This window comes from Marmota marmota, unplaced genomic scaffold, assembly GCF_001458135.2.
Source record: "Marmota marmota marmota unplaced genomic scaffold, marMar, whole genome shotgun sequence".
NCBI classification, from domain to species: Eukaryota; Metazoa; Chordata; class Mammalia; order Rodentia; family Sciuridae; genus Marmota; species Marmota marmota.
The window spans coordinates 35,451,060-35,474,774 of NW_025999932.1; the positions used below are offsets into that span (position 1 = coordinate 35,451,060).

General features: G+C 44.3%; 1 protein-coding gene across 1 annotated transcript in view; it reads left to right on the forward strand.

Annotated features, from left to right (window-relative positions):
• Nucleotides 1-5,054: 5,054 nt before the first annotated feature.
• Nucleotides 5,055-23,715, forward strand: part of Tmem272 (transmembrane protein 272) — a 36,236-nt gene continuing 17,575 nt past the window's right edge. Inside the window, exons 1-2 of the mRNA XM_048800894.1 lie at nucleotides 5,055-5,304; nucleotides 12,817-12,886. Of these exons, the coding sequence (XP_048656851.1) occupies nucleotides 12,829-12,886 (58 nt within the window). The 5' untranslated portion in view covers nucleotides 5,055-5,304; nucleotides 12,817-12,828. The remainder of the gene's footprint in view (nucleotides 5,305-12,816; nucleotides 12,887-23,715) is intronic.

The window sequence follows — 23,715 nt, forward strand, 5'->3', positions numbered from 1 at the left end:
ATGCCATGATTTTGTTATTTTTTAGTATCCTTTCTTTTTTTAACTTCTTGCTGTATTTATTATTTATTTATTTTGCTTTGCTAGGGACTTAACCCAAGGCCTCGTACATAATATTATTTTGCTTTGCTAGGGACTTAACCCAAGGCCTCGTACATAATAGACAAGCGCTCTATCTCTGAGTTATACTCCCAGCTCCCTGGTTTTTATTTTTATTTTGAGACATATTCTCATTGTGAGGCTGAAGCTGGCCTTAAACTTGCAATCCTCCTGTCTCAGCCTCCAGAATATCTGGGATTATAGATAATGTGTGCCACAGTGCCCGGCAAGTCACTGATTTTAAAAGCACTAGATGAATGGTTGATGGAGAACTAGACATTTATATTGTCCCCCAAATAATATCACCTAGATTTTGCTCCATTTTTAAGCAAAATGTATCGTTGTTTGATGGAGGAATCAGGCCACCGTGTGCATCCAGCAGCTAGGTGAGCACCACAAAGGGTGAGTCAACCAGAAATCATAAGCCTCTCAAGTGAGGATGCTTTTCCAATGACTGCAGCCCCAGCCACCAACTGCCTGCGGTTCATATGAAGGATCTGAGAGACTCCAGCTGGGCCCTCTCAGCCTCCAGAACTGAGAGCTCCCAATAGAACAGATAATCAGGACAGTGATACTTGCTCTTTTCTGGCATCATTAGTTAAAAGAAATGAAAACGCATCCATTTATCATTCTAAGAAAGATATCAGCTTTACGTGATCAATGGTCACACTCAGAGTGAGAGTCACTCCTCTTGGCTTCACTCATTCATTCAAAAATGTTAATTGGGTGCGAATGAAGCAGCAAGCCCTGAGCCTGGCGTTGAGGACAGAGGAGCTCACGGCCCACAAATGGAGACAAAAAGCAAAGAGTGAAACACAAATACAGCGTGGAAGAAAGGGCCATGCAGGAAGTGTTCCCAGGATAAGCTGGGGGTGAACAGGGGCTGATTTTTTCTTGAGTGGAGGTGCTCAGAGTGCAGGAAAGGTTAGGGAAGACTTCAGAAAGGATGTGTGCTGCAGGCCCTAAGAGCAGGTGCCTTTCCAGGTTACTAGGGAGAAGGTTCCAGTGCATAAGAAGGATGTGGGGGCCACAGGAATCAGGTTCAGAGGCCCCTGTTCCATTTGAGTGGACTGCATCCTGTTATTCTGCACAGCCCGAAGGATTGGGATGGGGACAGGTGACTGCGGAGCCATGATTGGCAGTGTCGGAACAGAAAGGCTGCATCCAACCTGGCTCTATTTTGAGAAAATATTCTTGGAAAATAAGAGTTAAAATATCATTTTTAATTTATTACAAAGCAGCAAACATCATCATGTTTGATGCTAAAAACAATTGGGGTTTATTCTGTGCCTGTGTTGCACTCTGGTTTGGCTTTATTGTCTATAGCTGGCATCTGTTCTGATTAGCCAGGTTTTGTTTTTTTGTTTTTTGGTGTTGGGGGGGTACCCCCTGGAACTCAGGGGCACCTGACCGCTGAGCCACATCTCCAGCCCTATTTTGCTTTTTATTTAGCGACAGGTTCTCACTGAGATGCTTAGCACTTTACCTTTGCTGAGGCTGGCTGTGAACTCGCGATCCTCCTGCTTCAGCCTCCTGAGGTACTGGAATTATGGGCGTGTGCCACCGTGCCCTGCCAACTGGCCAGGGTTTTAAGTATTTTTAAAGATAACATACCTGAGAACATTAAAATTAAGAACAAAGTGTTTTGTTTACAAAAGACTCTGTAAACAGTGCATTTGACAAGGAAATAGAATAAGAGGTATGAATATTAGAAAGGAAGGGTGAGAGCAACATTATTTAAAGATGATTTGGCGAAATAAAAAGGAGAGAATTAAGTTAGACTTTAGAATCTTTGCCCCTCGAGGGGTGCTTGACTTGGTCTTTGGCCAACTTTAAAGACTGCCTTCATTTCTATGGCTTCTGTCAAAACGTCAGGCATACCTTCATTAACTTTGACTCCTTTGTAATCAAACTCAGGCATATGCTCATTGTTTTAGTCCAGTTTTTTTTTTTGTTGTTTTTGTTTTTTGTCACTGTGACCAAAAGACCTGACAATAACAATTTTAGGGGAGGAAAGTTTTATTCGGTGCTCACAGTTTCAGAGGTCTCAGTCCATAGACGTCTGACTGTTGTCTGGGCCCAAGATGAGGCAGAAAACATCATGGCGAAAGGGTTTGACAGCAGCTCAGGACATGGCAATCAGGAAACAGAGAGTGTTCCATTCACCAGGGACAAAATACACAACCCCAAAGCCTGCCTCCCATGATCTATGTCCTCCTGCCTCACCCTGGCTGCCTAGAGTCATAAACCAGTTAATCCATTCAAGTGGATTAATGCACTGATTAAGTTAAGGCTCTTATAACCCACTCATTTCACCTCTAGACTTTCTTGCATTGTCTCACACATGAGCTTTTGGGGGACACCTCATATTTAAACCATAAAACTCATTAACTCATTATTCTTTTGAATTAAAATTCCTCATGGGATACATTGGGCTTTATGGGCTAATCCTTTTACTCATGGTGTCTGGAAGTAAGCGGAATTTGTTCAACTAATGAACAAACTCACATACACCAGCAAGGCCACTATTAGAGTTTGGATACGAGGTGTCACCCAAAATCTCACGTGTGAGACAACGCAGGAATGTTCAGTGGTGAAATGATTAGATGATGAGAGCCGCAGTTAGTGGATTAATCCATCTGATGGATTAGTGATTTGAATGGAATACTGGGTGGTAACTGTAGGCAGGTAGGATATGGCTGGAGAAAGTAGGTCACTGGCTGCATTGTCCTTGGGGATTGGTTATATGATCCCTGGATTCTTGTACTCAAACTCTGCTTCTGGGGCATCATGAACTGAGCAACTTTCTTCTGTTCTGATCCACCTCAGGCTACCTCAGGCCCACAGCTATGGAGTCAGCTGACTGTGTACTGAACCTTTGAAACTGTGAGCCAAAATAAACTTTTCCTCCTCTCTTCTTTTGTCAGCTCTTTTGGCCAGAGCAACACAAAGCTGATTAAAACAGCCACCTCAACCAACATCATGCATAATCAAATTTATGTATGGAATTCAACTATCATTCAGTTCTACTATTATTTTCTCCAATGTGTTCTTTATTCACATGGCAATAAGTGTAGAGGTTCAGAGCAAGGACTCTGCAGCCCATTGCCTGAGTTTAAATTTATTAGCTGGATGTGGTGGCGCACACCTTAAGCCCAGCAATTCTGGAGTCTGAGGCAGGAGGACTGCAAGTTCGAAGCCAGCCTCAGCAACTTAGTGAGGCTCTAAGCATCTTGGTGTGATCCTGTGACACACAAAAAAAATTATGGCATGATTAACATCAGACCTTGGGTGATTTCTTGGTCTGTCTATACCTCATGCTACTCATCTGTGAGATGGGGTATTTATTTGTAGCAGCTACTTTGCTTTGGGCAGCATTTCAATAGCAATTTTCTCATCATCTTTGAGACAGGGTCTCACTATGTTGCTTAGGGCCTCAGTAGGTTGCTGAGACTGGCCTTGAATTTGCAATCTTCCTGTGTCAGCCTCCCCAGATCACTGGGATTACAGGCATGTACCATCACACCTGGCTCCCCCATGGCTTTTGTAACTAATTTTCCATGTCAATTTTCCCTCTGCTCTCTTAAAGATACAGTTGTTGTTATTATTATTATTATTATTACATCTATCATTTAGTTTTGGAAACTCATAATTACTATCCAAAGATTCCTGATCTTGCAAACCTCTGGCCTCCTCACCCCCTTGCCCCCATTTCTGTACTTAACATATGCAGTTGTGTGGCTTGGGACAAAACAGTCTTTGATGTTTTGCTTCTTCTGGAACAGGTACTGGGTGACCTCCAGTTGGTGATTTCTCAGGAAGACTACCCCATCACTTGGAATTCTGTCTGTTCTGATCCCTGGGCTAAAACACCCTCAAAAGTTTGGAGTCTTACTTGCTGTGTTCCCAGACTTCAATATCTTAAGAAATCCTTACGACTCTGCCCCACTGCCTGCACAACTCCTCTCTGACTTGCTCAGTGTGAGGTGTGGCCAAACCTTAGAGATTCATGAGCATCTCTAACTTTTTTCCTCCAACAGGTCCTCTCCCCTCCTGCTTTCTGCCCTGCACTACCATGTGGTGTAAGGTGGTCAGCTTGGATTCAGGGCTGGGAGACGGGCAGGGCCAGGACTAGAGTGGGCCCAAGGAGGGACTTGGACACAAGATTTAAGGAGGTATCACTCCCAGGGATTTGCAAGGGCAGGGGTAGCCTTCAGAAGGAGCAGCTCCTTACAGTGTGTGCAAAAGGTGCCTCTCTAGCCTCACCCTAGTCTCACACCCTGGAAATGGTTTTTTACAATAAAAAGTCATTGTTAGAAGATGCCTTTAATGTTGTCTGACTCCACTGTTTTTCAAAGTATGATCCATGTAGCACCCACCAGAGACTTAGCAAGGTCTACAATGCAGATTCTTGGGCCCAAGCCCAGGACCATACTTTCAGAATCTTTGGGAGGCAGGGCAGGAATGTGCATCTTAATAAAGGGTTTGTGGCACTTCTTAGAAATCAGCAGCCGAAAACTCTCCCTACTTGATGCTCCTCCAGGACAGGCAACACGAGGTCTCACAAAGCAGCCTGTTTCTGGTCTAAGATGGCAGCTGTTAGAAAGTTTCTTCTCCTGGGCACAATTCTGCCTCTGAACAACTTCACTCTTGGTCTGGAATGACAGGGACTTTTCTATATGACAGTTCTCAAGTACATAAGGCAGCTATCATGATCTAACCCCCACTTTGAGTAGCTCACCCTATTTACTAATAAGAACCTATTCAGTTCATTCCCTCCATGTGCCACCAACACACAGAGAGAGCAAAGAGAAGAGCTTCAGCACCCTTACAGCCACCGTACCCTATGGAAATGTTTCCAGCGCAGAGCCCCCTCCAGGCTCTGGGCGGGCTTTCGACAGCCTCCCGGGGTGGCTCTGCTGCCCCCTGGCGGCCTCGGGAGATACCGCAGGGTATGAAAGCTGTCGGCGCGGAGTGTGGGGTGCTCTCCCGACACGTGGGAGTGGGTAAGACAGATAATCCGCCCCTTAGAGGAAAAGGCACGAGTTGCTGTCATGCTACAGGAGAGAAATAGAGAAATCCGAAGCGAGAAAGAAAGCAAGGGTGGGAGAAAGGGGGAGCTGCAAGTGAAGAGGAGCCCACAGATTAGCCCTGGACCAAGGAGACCCAGCGCTGGGCTCTGGATCTGACTCTTTGCTCAGCTTACAGGTGAGTGGTCCCCGACAGCCCCGTGCAGCCTTTAAAGTTGGAGAGACAGTCCTAGCACAGGGTCTCTGGGCATCGTTCATAGGAAGATGACAGCTTGCTGATTTATGCTTTCTGGAAAGAAAATGACAGCATTGTGGAAGTGGAAGTGCTTTTCTTAGTTGTGTGCAGGGAAAGAAAACCTTAAATCTTCAGTGAATCTAAGGGAAATTTTTGTTTTTTTGTTTTTCGTGGAGAGAACCATTGTAAAGGAACAGGAACTCAAGGTCAAAAGTGAGTTATGCTGGCTGGTTAGAAACCACTTGCTAAGTACAGGGCCAGAGTTGGGGACCACGAAATCACCTCCACGTCTTACCTGGTGGATCTCTGAGCAGTTGGCTTTGACCTGATCGTTTAAAAAGTGTGGTAGAGCTCAAAGGAAGTGCATTTTCATTAAATAGGGAAAAAACAGTGAAGGCATCCTGGGAGGGGGTTGAATCACTCTGACACGCAGTAGGTGTATAATAACCTCCACTGACTTCTGCTAAGGAAACAGCACAGGATACATAGAGAGCTCCAGGAAAGAAAGGATCGTGTCCTGAATGCCCAAAACACTGCTGGAAATATCCAGTGATACCTGTTAACATCCACCTTTGGAGAAACAGGTATTAAGATGGTTAATGTTTAATAGTCAGCGTTATTCAAAATCGAACAATAAGTTGGGGTCATCCTCACATTGAATTTAGGAGTAAACAATTTAGTTTACTTAGCTCATCACTCCAAACACAATCACCAGGGCAAAGATGTGTTCTGGATTCAGGTTGGAACTTTAGGGTGAAAATCACTAATGCTAAATACTGACTTGATGCTAAATGTCAAAAACTTAACCATCTATACATACAAGCTCCATATTGATTTAATAACATGATTGAAAGTTTAAAATAAAATAGTATTTTATAGATTTGAATGCTAAGATTAGAAATGGTAGTCAGCTATAAAGGGATTTCTCAGACTCAGCACTACACATTTCAGACTAGATAATTAATTTCTTGTTGTGGGGGACTGCCCTGTTCCTTGTAGGGTGTTTAATGGCATCTCTCTTCTCTATCCACAGCCCCCACCCCGTCTATTACAATGTCTCCAGACATTGTAAATGTCCTCTGGGGACAAATTCCCCCTGGTTGAGAAGCACTGAGATATACCACTTAGATTGAAAATTGGAAGTGTGTTGAGAATATCACTTAGCACTTATGATCAGTTAATTCCTTCATACCCTTTACTGTCACTCAGCTTCTTGGAGAGGAAGCAACAGGGGTTACTAACCATTGCTATGCTCACTGATGTAGAAGCAAGCGTGAGACACACGATCTGATCACAGTCACGCACAAGACATACCTCTGAGTCACTGCTTGTTTACACTGAAGAGAAGATACTGCCAGCCATCTACCCCAAGCTTCCTGTTTCAGATTTCTACCAGATAAGAAAACTTCCTACCAAATAAAGAAAAATGTTCATTTTTGTATAGAAATTGCCAAGTCCGTGTCATTTTCACCATTACTAGCCTAGGTCCACTCTATGAAGCATCTCCGGCTTTGGAGGGACTCACACTCGCTTAGAAGAAGTTCCAGTTGAAAAGGCTGGTGCTGCATATGGATGGGCCCTATGAATTTTTAAATTTCCCACCATCACAGTGAATAGGTCTTTCATGCATATTTTGGATCTATAAGTTTACACAGTGAGTTCTCTAAATTTCAAAAAAAGCAGATTTCTGCTATTCTTTCCAATTGCAACTTTTTTGGTTGACTTAAGCACTCAATAGATACTTGTTCTAGCTTTGAATTGAAATAAATCCATAGCAAAGGACATGAAAATAATTCATAAAGGAAATATACAACCAGGAAATAAGCATAAACGAATGTGTGACGTCACTGGAAATAAAAAATGTAAATTAAATTAGCAAATCCATTCTGTTTTTGTCTATAAAAGTAATCACATGCTTGGTAATACCCAATACCAGCAAAGGTGTGGTAAACCCGGCATTCTTATGTGTAGCTGGTAGTACTGTAACTGATACGACTGCTTTGGAAAGCAATCTTTTCTCAAAATCAAAAAATTATTCACCCTTTTAATTCAATAATCCTACATCTAATTATTCTAAAGGAGTTATGTAATGTATAAAAGAAAGCAATTTTCATGAAAAATGAAAGGGTCGTGTTTTTTTTAGGAATGTAATCATAATAGTAACAAATGATAAGAAAATATCCAATGAGATACGGCCAAGGGTAGTATAAATGACCTATATTGTGGAATATGATGCATCTGTTAAAACGATAGCTATGAAGACACTATGGTAACCAAAAAAAAAACCTTTTATGTCAAAATGTGAAGAGTTAATTTAATGTGCCTAAAGCCTGATGATTGCAACTCTAAAATGTGTGTATGTCTGCTTATGCACATACATATGTGGGGTTTCCTTCTCGGTACTAGGGATAGAACCCTCACACCTGCTAGACAAGTGCACTAGCACTGAGCTACTCCAAATATGTGCATCCTTGAAAGATAAGCACCAAACCACTAACAGTTGTTGAGCTAGGAGGTCTGAAGTTGTTTATCATGAGATTTTTTTTTTTTTTGCCAATTTACTTTGAAATTTTAAAGAAAATATTCCCAAAGAGAAACACTGTTCCACACCATCAATCATCACATCATCTCTCTTTTGATTTCTGCTCTCAAGAAGACTTTCTCCTTACTTATCCTCCTAATATGCTACTTTTTTTATTTAGCTCTGGAATTTTGGAAAACAATTAAACTTCTTTTCTTTTTGAATAGTTCTTCTTGAACTTTAGGAGGGTTTAAATAAAAAGGGTTGGGTTTTGTTGTTGTTGTTGTTTTGTTTTGTTTTTTAGTATTGGGGCTCAGACCCAGGGCCTCATACATACTAGGAAAAGTTCTACCACTGAGCTACATGTCCCCACCCGCTCACTTAAATTATAAATGCTCATGTTGTGGGAGGAGCAAAAGTCAGGCAATACTAGGGGATAGAATGGAAATAAAAATATTTCCCATGCCTGCCTCTAAAACTTTCCAATACCCTATCCTCTAAGGCCCCCTTTCCCTGTACCTGTCTCCACAGGGAAGGATCATCAACTGAGGTTTGGTGAGTGTGCTTCTGATGTTTTCCTACGGCATTTACACAAACATGTAGACATTATCACATGAATGAAATTGTATGTGTGTATATATATATACACACACACACATATATATTTTGTATTATACATATATGTATATATGTATTTATTATATACATATTATATATAAATATATATACATTATATAATATATTTTATATATAATAAGTGTGTGTGTGTGTGTATATATATATATATATATATATATATATATATATAAAACAATTTATATGTATAATACAAAACTGACATTTCATTCCTTGTAAGGGAAGCTGGACACAGTACACCGAGTTTGATGGCCAGTGTCTGGGGCTCTTGGTGGGAATTCCATGTTTCCTTTCCAGCTGGGTGCCAAAGCTCAGTGCCATTGTCACAGCTACCTGTCTCTTAGGGAACAGTCTTTAAGGCGTGACAGATTAACAGCACATCATTCTTTTCTTAGTTCTCATCCATCTTGTCAGTTTATGAAAATAAAGAGTTTGAAGGAATAAGAACTGTTTCATTTATAAAATGGATCTAGTCTGACGTTAATCCCAATAAGTATACCTTTTGTTTTTTTGGCGTTGTTTGTTTTACTTTATAAAGTAATGTTTCTACCATTATTTGCAGTTAGTGGCTAAAGAGAGCTATCAATTTGAGATACTTGAAATTTAAAAAAAATCTATACTCAGCCTTTCATTACTTTTCGTAGTTTGACATCATTCTTCAAGATTCTCAGAAAACTGGAGCTTGGGCCCCCTTAAAGGGCCAAAGCACAAATGTTTGCATTAGACATGGGAAATGACAAGCCCCAAAATAATGAGGCTTGAGAAAAGGAGAGTGAGAAAGAAAGCCATAAATTGGAGGCACTGATCCTTTCCCAGTACATTCTTTCCGGGTGATAAAACTAACCTTGGGGAGGAGGTGTCCATCAAACCTAGAAAGGCAGTCTCTGGGAAGGGGCTAAAGCATTAAATCCTTCCCTAAACAAACACTCTCCAGACACCAATCACTGACCCCAGGCCCTCCATCCAGCCCAGTAAGATAAATCCCTGAGACTGACCTTCAATGCCAGACTCCCTCCCATTTCAACCAGGAAAACAGACCCCAAATTCCTGAGTGCCCAAGCTGACACGCTCATTCATTAAGTCACCTCTCAGGATAACCTAGATAAGCCCAGTCCTTTTCTTAGTTCAGTGGCTCATTTTCCACCAGGAAAGTGGGTCCATTCCTGTAGGTGTAGTCCGGTTCCTGAATAAAGGCTGAAATGATCTATGAAGTTTGTGTCCTGCCCAGTCTCCTTGTGCTAACAGTTTGGATTGTTATATCATGACACAGGCAGTCTCCACCAAGCTGCTGTGGATTTAGAGACCCAGGTGCCTTGGGTTGAGGGTACGATAGAAACCAGTCCCCATGTTTCAAACAGTGTCATCTCAACTGCACGAGAGCCAAGTCGTTTCCCCTCCCGGTGTAGTTTCCCTTCTGTGACCTGAGGAGCATGTGTGGCTAGAAGATGTGAAGTCCACACCAACCCCGGAGAAGAACGTTCCACCAGCTTCTCAATGTTAGTTGCTTGCTGCGTCCATGATACCCAGGCCTGTGTGGTCAAAGCTCCCCAGTTGTAAACTCCAAGAGGGCTGCCTTAAGAAGAGCAGTGCTAGGGACTGGGGACTTTTTCTGTGATGTGGCCAGAGACAGAGTGTGGCTTCTCCTCACCCCCTTAGACTTGCCCCAGACACAGCAGAGGCCTCCCTGGGGATGGAGAGGAGAAAGTTCTGTGCTGTAACACAAGATTCCTCTCTTTTTTACATAAAAACCTTGTCACCATTAGGAGCCCAGATGAGGGCCAGACTGGAACCTGCCTGTTCCTGTAGGTAACTGTGTTTGTACCCAGTATGGGAGGGTGTGCTTCTGGACGGGGTTTCAAGTGACTCTGCTAGTGTGGCACTCCCGAGGTAGACAACCTCATTAAGTGTGGACACCAACTGTTAATCTGTAATTCACACCGCTGTCAATGACTGTAGCCTCTGCCCTGGTTAACAAAAGGGCATGCGCTTGGCTGACCCCATTAGGCCAGAGAACTGGTCTAATTTCGCCTTGATGGGTGGAAAGCCGAGTAAAGGATACAGGGAAGGCTGATGTTTAGGCAGGACTACAGTTACCCTGATTTTCTGTGGGCAAGGACACCATGGGGACAGTTTTTGCACAGCAGGGTGGAAAAACAGAGTTTTGTGAAGGAAGATTTGAATCGTAGTTTGTGGACTTATTCATTAAATATGTTGAAGACCTACTATGTGCCCAGAAGACAAAGACTCATACACCCTCCACAGTTGCTTCCAGGAGAACAGCAATGGGCCCACTGGGAATGACCTAGTGTGACATGTCGTAGGGGATCAGGGCTGCAAGTTCCTCTGTGTTCAGCTCTGCTGCTTTGTGTCCTGTCATCTGAGCGCATTGAAAACTGTCTGTCTGGTCATGACAGAGCAAGTCTGGCAGTTCTTAAGACACCTGAGATCCAGTCTGGCTGTGTGATCTTGGGCAGGTGCTTAACTTTTCTGACCCTCAGTTTCCTCATCTGTAAATGGGGATAATAATGCTTACCTGGCTAAATAAGATCCGGCAGCTGCAGGTCTAATCCACAAGGCGCTATGCTCTTGCTGAGTCCCCGACCTGCTCTGGGAAGCCTTTCCTGTCTAGGTTCCCCCCTTTATTCTTGCTCTGGTGTCAGGTGGAGAGATTGTGGACTTTGAAGTATAAATGGAGTCCCAGGGCCTCATTTCCAACCCCAGTTTTACTGTTTACTGTGTGACTTTGAGCAAATGAATTGACCTGAATCTCTGTTTTCTGTAAAACTGCCTTCTGAGGGCCCTGGAGGATTAAAGGAGGGCCACACGGGGAGGACCTTGGCAGGGCATGGTGATTTGCCTCCGTTGGGACCAGCCCCCTCCTAGCACACTGTCTCCCACTGGGGGACAGAAGACCCGGCAGGTACAGAGCCGGCTTGGAGCACAGAATATCCTAGAAGCAGAGGGATGGGACATAAAAAACCCAGAGCCTACAGCTCTAGCTAACTCATGCCACCTGCAAGTTAACAGAGGGGAGACACTGCCAGAAGAGCTGCCTGCCAGGGTGGCCTCCTGCCAGCAGGTGCATGCCCACGACAGGCGGTGGAGGTGATCATATCTGCTACTATCATCCTCCTCCCCTCTGTATCTGCTCCACCAATCCTGCCCAACACTGCCTGGCCCCTCTCCAGCTGCCACCCTCACCCTGCTCTGTCCCCAGAGGCCCTGCCAGCAGCATTGCTCACAGGTTTTGGTGGCCAGGTTTGCAAACCTCCTCCTCCATACTAGGAACAATGACTGCTTTCCTGTGGAGCCACATGCCTTCAGAACAGTTCCTGGAGAGGCTGTGTGAGAGAAGTCAGGATGTTCACCCAGATTCCGCCTGGAGCTTCCAGGCCCCGCTGAGGCCTCATTTCAAAGCAATGAAATGGTAGAAAATGGTAGAACTACCTGTACCCAGGCACCAAGCATGAAGGAATTAAAGAACCCTCCCGCTTCCTCCAGCTGTTGCCCCTTCTAATGTCTTTATGTTACCGGGCAGGGAAATCTGCTGCCTTGATTGGTTGGATTTTTGTTGTGTGTTTTAAATTCATGGATGTTTCTTCCAAGGAAGGGAATCCCTTTCTCCCAGTGTCAACCAATTTGCTCAGATGACAGCAAATCCACAGTGAAACCTGAGTGGCACTTAGGTCTTGGTTCCAGGCTGATGATACATGGTCAAGTTCATGGTGACTCTTCAGCCTCAGGTCCACAGAGAGCGACATCATAATGGAGAGAAGTTGAACATGTGTCAGGAAGTGAGAAAGACCCCAGCTCTCTCCACATACGTGGATCAAATTTGGGCTCTGCCAGTTGTCTGCCCTGGCTTTAGGGCAAATCGGAACCTAAATGAACCCCCCAGGCTCTATCTATAAAATAGAGTTAAACTAGAGGACTGTCAGGGACTAAATATGAGAGTGGTCACACAATGTCTGGCGTGGAGCGGTTGTGTAGTAAGCCACAGCTGTTTTTCTCTCTCTCTCTAGTTCTGTGTCTTCCTGGCTGGGTATGATCATGAGCCTGTTAACTTCCAGCAGCTTCATTCCCCAGCTGTGAAATATGAGATGTTTCTCTCAGCCCCAAGACCCAGGCCATCTCTGCAGGTGGACCCACATTGACACTGGCACCCAGGCTCCCATGCTGACTGAGGCAACCCTGCATACCCCAGAGACCCGCCCAGAGACAGTCACTGGTGTTAGAACACCCTTCCCTCAACCTTGCTAATGAATTATTTTTTATTTTTATCCCCATAACTTTGCCAGTGAGCAAGAACAATGCCGGGCGGCCTGGAGAAGGCGTGTCATCAGTGCATCTCTAAAATCGCCAGCAATGGTGAGTCATGGTCCTGGGAAATGCCCTAGTGAAAGGGTTTGGGTGTCTGCAGTCACAGGATGAGCTAGAGCCAGAATGAGTCCTGTGAATGGTCCATGCTTGGCCCCAGGTTGGAGCTGGGGCAGTGGCCTGTTCTCTGCTGGCTGCTTCTACTCCTTCCTTATTAACCTCCAGGACAAAGCGTTCAGCTCAGACACCTGTGAGTTCACGTACAGGCTTTTGTGAATGGAGGCACCGAGACACCAGTGTATACGGCACCAGAGCTGGGCAGCATGGCAGGGAAATGGGAAACTTTAGATTTGGATTTTGGGCAGTTTTCGCTCACCCGTACCCCACTTCATGTCCTTGACAAATTGGACTTTCCTGCACCATCACTTGCTGGGGTCCTTTGTGTTCAGAGGAACTGGACCACATTACACAAAGTCCAGTCTCTATTGTGACATTTGGGATATCCCCAAGGCAGAACCCATGCCTCAGGACTCCTTGAGATGGAATTATTTACCTCACAGTGGGATGTGTCTGATGTTTATGCTGACGAAATGTGAATTAAGGGAACACTGTGGCAAGCCTTGAGCAATCAATTTTAGAGTGGCAATATCAGCAAATGGCAGTCAGTGCACAGAATGGGCTATGGTAGAGTGGGGAACAAGAGGCTGATAGAGGGGTGCCTCATGCTTACCTCTTGGTACTCATGTACTCTCATGAACTCCCCACCTCCCACCATTCCTCCTAGGAGATTTCCTGCACCCCCAGGATCTCCAGTAATGCCTGACACATAGTAGGAGCTCAATAATAGCTGCCAGATGACCAAGTGGGTACATGAATGGAATTGCCAGATTATAAATTCTCCCTTAGCTTATGTGGCCAACATAATATAACATCCATCTCATTCTCCTGAGACACTCCTAACATTGTTCTTCCACAGAAAGTTCTGGGAGCTATAGCTCCCTTAATCCTTGGATGAATATAACTATCATACACATACCCACACCCCACACCATATATATATATGAATTGCTGAGGGCCAGGGTGGGGCAGAAGTGCTGGCACCTCTGTCCAGGTGCTGCTCTGCTGCTCTAGAAATGAAAACACATGGGTTATTTTCACTGCTTGCAGGGATACAGACACCATTAGCTACACCATCACTCTAGATCCTCCTGAAATTAATCCCTCCCATCCCTACACACATACACATATGCATCCTTCCTGTCCATCAATGAGAACCCACCTGGATCATCAGGTTGGCAAGAGAGGACTTACTCAGGAAAAAAAGGGATTATTATAGGATGGACATGTGGTAACTCTCAAAAGCTCACATTTGATCCACTGATATGGATTAATTGGGTGGTAACTGTAAACAGGAAGGGCATGTGGGAGGACATAGGATATTGGGGACATGCCTTTGGGGTTTACATTTTGTCCTTGGTGAGCAGAGCGCTCTCTCTCTCTCTCTCTCTCTCTCTCTCTCTCTCTCTCTCTCCTCCCTGGTGCCATGTCCTAAACTGCTTCCCTCTGCCACACCCTTCCACCATGATGTTCTGCCTCATCTGGGGCCCAGAGCTATGGAGTCAACCAACTATGGAATGAACCTCTGAAACCATGAGCGCCAAATGAACTTTTCCTCCTCTGCATTGTTCTTGTTGGGCCTTTCGGTCACAGCAGCACACAGATGACTAAAACAAGGGTTCCTGTACTCACAGTAAACCCAGCACTCTAGGCTGTTAACTCCGCACATGCCCCTGAAGTGGTATAACATTGAGCTGCCCTATCTGTGGTCTCCCTGACCCAGAGCTCCCGGCCCCCAGGTTGTGAACTAGGCCAACTCAGCCTGGATGATGGCGAGGCCTCTAACTGCCCTCCTATCTTCCATCCAGCCTGTGCGGTGACCCCCCAAACCACCTCCTGCAGAAGAGAACAGACACTCCAAACCTCTTCAGGCCCTTTGTAGTCTGGCCCCTGTTTCTTCTCACATCACTGCCTTCTTTCTCACTCTGGAATATTTAGTGGGACAAAAATATTTCAACTTACCCCAAAGGGCCAGTTTCCATTTTTCTCCTGAGTTTTCCTCTCTATGCCCAGAATCATCAATAGATATTGAACCGAAGAGGAAATTTTGGTGACAAGCAGGATATTTGCATTATCTTAAAGTCTAACCACAGACTCCTTATTGACCTTAGGGAGAAAAAGAATAATAATTATACAGTGGAGAAATTGGGCCAAACTCTGGGGTTTAAAATTAACATCACCAACAAGGGACAGATGGCTGCCATCTATGCAGGAATCAGGCTAGGAATGCATAACCTTAACCTAAACACAAGGGACATCTGATAAACACAAAGTGAGGAGCATTCTATTAAAACTGAATGGAGAGGTGTGAATCCTTCAAAAATGCCAACATCATACGAAACAAAGAAAGGCTGTAGAAATGTTCTAGAGTCAAGGGCAGAGAGTGTCAGTCCATTTTGTGCTGCGTAATGGAACACCACAGACTGGGTAACTTATTATGAGCAGAAATTTATTGTCCCATAATTCAGGAGGCTGAGAAGTCCAAGATCAGGGGCAAGCATCTGATGAGAGCCTTCTTGAGTGTCATATGGGCAAAAGAGAGAAAAAGGGAGAAAGGACCCCCTTTCGTAACTAACCCACACTTGTGGTAACGATGTAATACACAGCTTATCCTTAGACCCCACACTGACGCATTGGGGGTCAGTTTCCCAGCGCTTGAACTTGTGGGGAAACATTCACACTACCATATTTCACTGCATAATCATCGTACCCTGTTTTTTCACCCCCCAAAACTGGTCATTGTGCATGGTATAATTGTCTTCATCACACTACTTAAAAGGTACACCGAGCAGCATTGTACCCACCAGTGGTATATGGACGCTCTCTTGTCTTCCACACACTGCTGAGCCATGAGCCTAGAATGTTCAGCGCATGCGCATCTCAGCATATTTCCAAAGACCGGTTTGTGCAGGTTGGTTAGAGTGCTGCAGTACTTAGTAACTGGAAAACGTCTCCTGTGGGTGGCGCTGAGGACCGTGCCTTGGATAAAGAAACCAATGATATCTTGTCAGAAACTTTGGACATAAAAGACTAAATTTTGTGAAGTTCATACTTTGCAGCACTCCAGTAAATTTTCTCAAAAGTGTGATATTTTGACTATAATGCACAAATGAATATCAGCTGTGTTAACAGTATTTTTTTTTTCCACACAGGAGAAGTATTCACTAAACTGTCAGGAGGAAATAATAACGTGCCTTGATTTGGACTATTCAATTCTAACGTATATGCATAAGAATTCCGTGCATCCTAATATGGGAGCAAAGACAGTTTAGTAATAAATGATGCTTAAGTAACACCAACAAATTTAAAAAGAAAAAGTTTCACATAATGGTCTTACTCCACTTTTTTAAACAAGGCATAAAATCTGCAATGATTATGTGGTGAAATTTGGTATAGTAGGGGTAAAAGAGATAGGATAACAAAATGTAGTACCTCACCCTAGATTGGAGACAAGGACTTTAGTAGGTTCTCAACATTGGAAAATGAACGGTAGATTAAAGTACTGTATCAGTGTAAATTTAAGGAGCTCTAATTGAACTCAGGTTATATAAGAGAATATCCTTAACCCCCCAAAATGCACAACAGATTAGTTCTGACTAAAATGTTAAAACACTTAAAAAGCTGCACATAAAACCTCGAGTGGGAGTAGGGTTGTGGCTCAGTGGTAGAGTGCTTGCCTAGCATGCATGAGGCTCTGGGTTTGATCTCTAGCACCACATTTATTTAAAAAAAAAAAGAAGAAGAAAGAAATATAGGTATTATGTTCATCTACAACTAAAAATATTTAAAAAAAAAAAAACAAGTGGCAGGTATCTGAACATTTGCTCCTTTTCTCTCTATTCTGAATTTTTAAGAATTTTCACAATTAACATTTCTTTTAGAATTCAGGCTGAGAAAACTTGGCCACCCTGCCCTAATCCTAAACTTGATCCCATACTGCTCTAGATGCATATACGGGTTTTCCTTTCTGGTGACTATTAAATCTTCTTCTGTAAGATTTTTCTACACTCTCCACATTTCCCATCAAGTCCTACCTACATCCTTAGGTAACTGGGGGCAGGGAAAGTTATGTTTTAAGAGCAAGCTTCAGGTATCCCACAGGTTGATTTGTGGCTGTCCCGTATCCACGCGTGAAGTGAACTACGTGATGGGGCCAGGGCTGGGGTCTGAGAGAAGTGCTGCTTCTGTCTGCTCATTCTTTTGAGGAAGCAGGCAGGGTTTCCTGTGCCCTCAGGCTCAGGTGAGTCACCTGGCAGAGCTTTCTGAAGCCCTCCTGGGCTGCTCTGCTGCCCTGGTTGTCCTTGCCCATCTGGCATGGTCTCTCTGGCAAGCTCCCCTGCTCTGGAACATTGACTTGCCCACACCCGCTGCTGCCCCGAGGATCACTCTCACGACTGGGAAGCCTTAATGAATTCCTGAGCTGTGTGCAGAGCGGCCTCCAGCCCTCACAGGATAATCCAATCAGATGCCAGCAGCATGGTGGAGTAGGGCTATTTCACCTGTCAGAGGATCTGGGAAGTCTTCTTTAACTCCACAAGGAGACATCAGCCAAGAGGTGTCCAGCCCTGGGAGAGAGGCCTTCTGCTTGAGACAGGACCCAGAGGACTGTGATGCTAGGTGACATTCATAGCCCCCCAGTGATGAGAGGGTTCATGCAAGTCCATGTGCTGAGAGAGACCCGTGGGTTTTATTCCACAATTCTGGCTATGAGAAAGAGCACTTTTAAAATTTTGTTATTGTCTTTATTTTGATGCTAGAGATTGAACCCAGGGCCTCACACGTGCTAAGCACATGCTCTCCCACAGAGCCACATCCATAGCCCTTATGTTATTTTATTTTTGGTGTACCTTTGAAACTTTAAGACTGCTCCCCCTGAAAATAAAATTAATCTGACTCTAAGCTCCCATGTGTCAGAGTAGTAGGAAAACCAATCTTGGTCACTGTGGATCATATAAGACTTCAGGGTGTAGGATTGGGGTTAGGGGTCATGTTTACCTGTTTTGGGCCTCTGTGGCAGAGTCTGATCCTGCTCTCTGGGCAAGGCCACATAAATCCCTGCAGCAACTTTTTAAAAGGTGCCCTCTTGGCAGCTACAACCTCAGGATATAGAGCTAGGTAGCAGATAGCACTTTCATTGGAAGAAAAGGGCATCTTTTCCCTGAGTTAGGATTTCCCCCTCACTCATCCCTTAGCCCACCCAGGCCCTCTCTTTCATGCAAAACTGCACAGCAGCACACTCTCCTTCCTCTTGGGCCAACACATGTGTCCAACTTGGAGCATCAGGGTCTTCATGATGGGGCAGGGCCTCAAACCAGGTAACTCCTTGCGGCAGTTCCCTGACAGGAAGGGGTTCGACCAACCACAAGTTCCACCAGAGAACTCCGGTCCTCATCAGCTCCCCCTCTGTTGCTCATCCTCTCCTGGGCTCTTCCACCCATTATTTCTCATAGGATGTTCCTATGGAATTGCTCCTGTGGGCTCCAAGAAGCAGGAGGTTGTTATCTCTTTTCAGGGATCAAAGGAGATAGAAACACCAGGATATTCCCTACTAACTCATCCTGATACATAAATAATTGAAAATCTTGAAACTTCAGGAAGTTACGAATATGACCAATGAAGATGGTTTTAGAAAATCCTGGAGTTCTGGAATCCCAGATTCTAATAGGTTCACCTGGCACATTAAATGCAATGAATTTGAAACGCCCTTACCCAAAAGCTCTCCTGTTTCCATCTGTCATATTTCTGTCCATATCTTTTCCATTCTTATTATCCAAGCAGAGCACTAGAGTTATTTTTTTACTCCTTTCTTTCCTTCAGTTCTGCACCTCTTTGGTGTCCAAGGCCCCGTCTGGCTGTGTCTTGTGATTGGTTTGGAGCTAAATTACCTATCTGCCTCCTCACTGATCTCTCCACCCCAATGTCACCAACTTTGGCTGTTGACCATGGAGATTGGTGGGAGCCTCTGGAATAGGGTAACACAGAGTGCTGGGTGAGGGATAAAAGGGATGGGTACTAAAGATAAGGCAGCATTACTGAAAGTACCAGGAGAGGGCAGAAGTGGCCTAGGAGATTGAGGTTTGAGTTCTATCATAGATACAGCAAGTGGAGAGGGTAACTTGAAAGAGGAGCATAGTTTGGGTTTATCCTCCTGCACTCTGCCAGTGGTCTCCTGGGTATTAGATAGCTCAGAGGAACTCCCAAAGGATGGTGTTGCAGAGAAAAACTACTGGATTCTGGTCTCAGTCTCTGCACTAAAACTGTTTAGGCAAGAGAGTAGAAGGTGCACTTGTTGTTTATAGGAAACAGAGTCTGGGCATCCTTGGGAACAGACTAATCCAAAGGCTACCCACTTTCCTTGCCAAGATTACCCACTTAAAAGAATGCTTATAATGCTTGCAGCTACCTATTTTAACCTACTTCTGGGTAATAATATATTTTTGACACCTACTAATACGCCTAGACCTCTGACAATCATGGACAGCAGCATGAGAGCAGCCAGATGTTCATCAAATCCACTTTAAGATGTGAGCAAGAATCCTGAACCAGAAATCCAGAAGCTGGCCTGAGGAGGGTGCACTCCCACGTGGTCCTTTCCCAGTCTCACACGTAAATCAAGAATCAGTTGATCTGTGTTCTTGGCATGAAGAATGACTACTCCAACATGTTGATTCAAACATCCTTCTCCATTGCTCTCATTCAGAATTACTTGTTCCTTTGGGTTTCTCAGTGGATCTAGCTGGTTTCACATACCCCTTATGGAATGGAATTTATGGTTAGAAATTCTCATTTTTTTCAGAGACAGAATACGGTAGGTACTCTGAGCCACATTGGAATCAGTATTAATAAACTCAAAGGTAGAGCAGTATTTATTGGTAGTGGTCAGTGCTGTCAGATCACTGTTTGATGTAGTGACATCACCAGGAAATTCAACCTCTGTTTCAGAGAACTCTTGTGACCAAGGACAAGGTACCCAGATCCCCCAGGAGTCAGAACTATGGATTGGAGTCTTTATTAGGACCGAGGGGTAAGGAAGCCCGACCACCATTAACTGCTGATGGCTTCCATCCTGTGAACCCCGCGGGCCAGCCCAGCACAGTGCCTCACCCTGTTCTGTGCAAACAGGGTCACAGACATGTGGCTACTTCACTGTCACCTGGGAGTTACCTTAAATGCAGATACCAGCTCCCATTTGTTGCCATTCTGGTTTGACAGGTCTAGAGTGACCTGTGGGAGTCTGAGAATCATGGCTCCAAGATTTGGAGAGTGAGGGTGAACTTGTTTGACCTTAACAGTGATGATCTAGAAAGACAGAGTCTAATGAAGCTTAGACCTGGGTGAAGAAATGCAGTCAGGTCCGTAGAAGAAGATCAGGCTTAGAACACTCTCAGCCCATTCAAAATCCATGATGACCACAGAGCATCCCTCATTTATTGCTTTCACAGTTCTCCATTTGATAACTATGCGAGGGCTGAAATACAAGGAAAAATCACAGTCTCCTTCCATCACAAAGGGAAAATAATAATTATTATTTTAGTCAGCATTCTCATCGCTGTGATCAAAAGACCCAACAAGAAAACAGAAAGGAGGAGAAGTTTATTCGGGGCTCCTGGTTTCAGAGGTCTCAGTCCATAGATGGCCAACTCCATCGCTCTGAGCCTGAGGTGAGGCAGAACAACATGGTGGAGGGGTGTGTCGCTCAGGAGCGGGCAACAGGAAGCACACAGAGAAAGAGAGCTCCACCCACCAAGGACAAAATATACATACCCCAAAGGCACACCCCCGTGACCTACCTCCTCTAACCACTCCCTACCTGCCTGCAGTTACCACCTGATTAATCTATGTCAGTAGGTTAAGCCATTGATTAGGTCACGATTCTCATAATCTAACCCTTTCACCTCTGAACATTCTTGCATTGTCTCACACATGAGCTTTTTCAGGGATATCACATATCCAAACCACAACAATCATCCTGTTAATGGCTGAAAGTGTTTATTATGTGACAGTGTATTTTTGTGCCTTGCTTTGGATTATGACATTTGATCATTTTAACACGTTAGGAAAGACCTGGAATTAGGTTCATGTTTGAAATGAGGACATTGAAACGTCGGGGCCTGGTTCTTGCAGTCCACAGGACAAGTAAGTGAGGAAGGGAGCGGGTTGTGAGTCCAGGTGTGTGGCTCCAAGCAGGGAGTCTCCACATCCTCCTCTGGGTGGTCATCAGGAATGTTCTGGCCTAAGCCTTCTCTTCCTGCCCTGCTCAGAGCTAGCGTAGGGAGACAAATTTTTTTTTTAATTATTTTTTCATTTATCTATTTATTTTTTAGTTGTAGTTGAACACAATACCTTTATTTCTTTTTTTTTTTTAATATTTATTTATTTATTTATTAGTTTTCTGCGGACACAACATCTTTGTATGTATGTGGTGCTGAGGATCGAACCCGGGCCGCACGCATGCCAGGCGAGCGCGCTACCGCTTGAGCCACATCCCCAGCCCAAGGGAGACAAATTTTTATCTTTACTCTCTTTGGGTTTTTCATCTAGGCCTGAGAATTAAAATGAGGTAATGCCGGGTTTCTGTTCTCTCGACTAAAAGGCTCAGGGGTCACTCCAGTTAAAACTGGGCTGACTGGGCTGCGTAAAATAACCACACAAGAGACACAAATACCTTTTTCTTTGGGGTTGCTGTGATGGCTCCTCTGACCTTAAGGGTTCGCAGGAATAAAGAGAGAGAGAGAGAGCACGTGCTGACCCCTTTTATTGAGGAGAAGCTATTCAAATGAGGCAAGGGGTCAGGTTTCAGGGGGCTGAGTCTATCTTCATGATGTCCACTGTCAGCAGGTTGACTGACACCTGGGTAGGCCACACCCAAGGGCTCAGTAAGAGGAGGGGACACACACAAGGCACTTCCATGGAAGATACTATCCTAAACAGGGCAAGGGGTTATATTACAAAGGAACAGGTGAGCGTAGCTCCACTCATGGCTGTAGCAAGACACACCCATGCACAAGACACCAACCCTCAAACCCAAGAAGGGAGGGGAAAGCTCTGCCACATTTCTGTGACTGAGCGCCTCAGCACCCAGCCAGGAGTGTGACTCAGTCACGTGCAAGGTTGGTCTCCCACAAGGTAATGCAAATTAATAGGAGAAAAGCTAATAATAGGAGCTATGGCTTCATTTTCGTCAACTGCAGGATGAGGGAGAAAAGCATACAAACTTATTTAATAAGGAATGAAGACCCAAAAGAAGTAGCAAACCCTTTAAAATGCTTTTATACTAGGCTGAACAAAGAAAGGCAATTGTGGAAAAGTAACCAAATTACATGGGGTGGGGGAGGTAACAGAAGATAAGAACTATTTTTACAAGATTTGTATGTACAGAATTCTCTTGGTCTCAATTGCTCATCCTAGGTGACCATAACGTTACCTTCCTTCTGGCATAGAGAGGACATCTTTCATGTGGGGTTTTATCTTCAGCTTTCAGGAAAAAAGGGGGGAAGGGCATCCAGAATTATTTCAGTGACTTTAGCTCAAAATAATCCTCATGCCAGAATGGCATAGTTTGTATTCTGCCTCCCAGCAGAGGGAAAGGTGGAGTGGCAGGTGGCTCCCCTGGGGGGTACTCAGTGTCTCTGTGTCACTGAGCACCTGGATTACACATGCGCCCAGGTGGCACCATCTGTCCCAAGTTTGCAGTTCAATGAGGGTTTTCCAGGATGTCAATCACTTTTTCATCTTGGCAACAAGCTGCAAAGTCAGAAATAGAGAATGGGATTCACTGACCTCTTGATTTGCTATTGTTTAGCAGCAAGAAATTTCTTGACTCTACTCTAAATTGAGATTTAAGACAGAGGTCGCTAGTGAGATTCTCACTTTAATGGGCTGTGCTGTGTCATCCGTGACCAATAGGGCCTGCTTTATAATTTTCAGGGGCCAGTGCAAAATGAAAATTGGGAACACCTCATTTGAACAAGCGGGGGATAGGGGAAGCATTGTTTAAGCTTCTAAAATATAAAACTTTTTTCTTTTGACCTGTCATAGTGCTTTTTATTTGCTATTTAATGTCCTTTTAAGTAGAGGAAAATCAAGCATTTAATTTTCACATAGATTTTCGTACTCATCTTAATATTGGGTAAGTTTTCTGTTTGCTTTTTGTGATGCTGGAAATCAAACCCAGGACCCAGGCATGCTCAGCAAGCATTCTACCACTGAGCTACATCCCCATGCTAGTTTTAAGTGCAACTATAAGAGCATTTAACCCATATGTGGAGTCATCAAAATGACACAATTTGTGTTTCGTAGCATGACCTAACGTGCATTTCTGTTTTCACCAGAACAGTGGACACACCACACAAAATTAACTTTAACTGTGGTCATTTCACTTTTTGATATGCACACATTCTGCTGACACTCCACCTTTGGCTTACTGAGGGAAGACCTCCCAAAGGGGAAGGAGCTATGGCTTCATTTGCGTCAACTGCAGGATGAGGGGCTGGTGGGTATGGGGAGACTCATTGGTCAGCAAGAAGACAAGGGTTCTTGATGGCTCATGTTTTTTGAAACCTCCTTGCCTGGTCTGCATTTGAATCAGTTCTGCTTCAAATGGGATGTGGCTTCTCAGGGTTGCCAGGCCTCTCCTTACTAGTCACAATCCACTTACCTTGAATTCATTCTGAGAATTGCTGAACCCCCACATATCGTGGGTGCACCAGAATTCAAGAGCAATATATATATATATATATATATATATATATATATATATATAT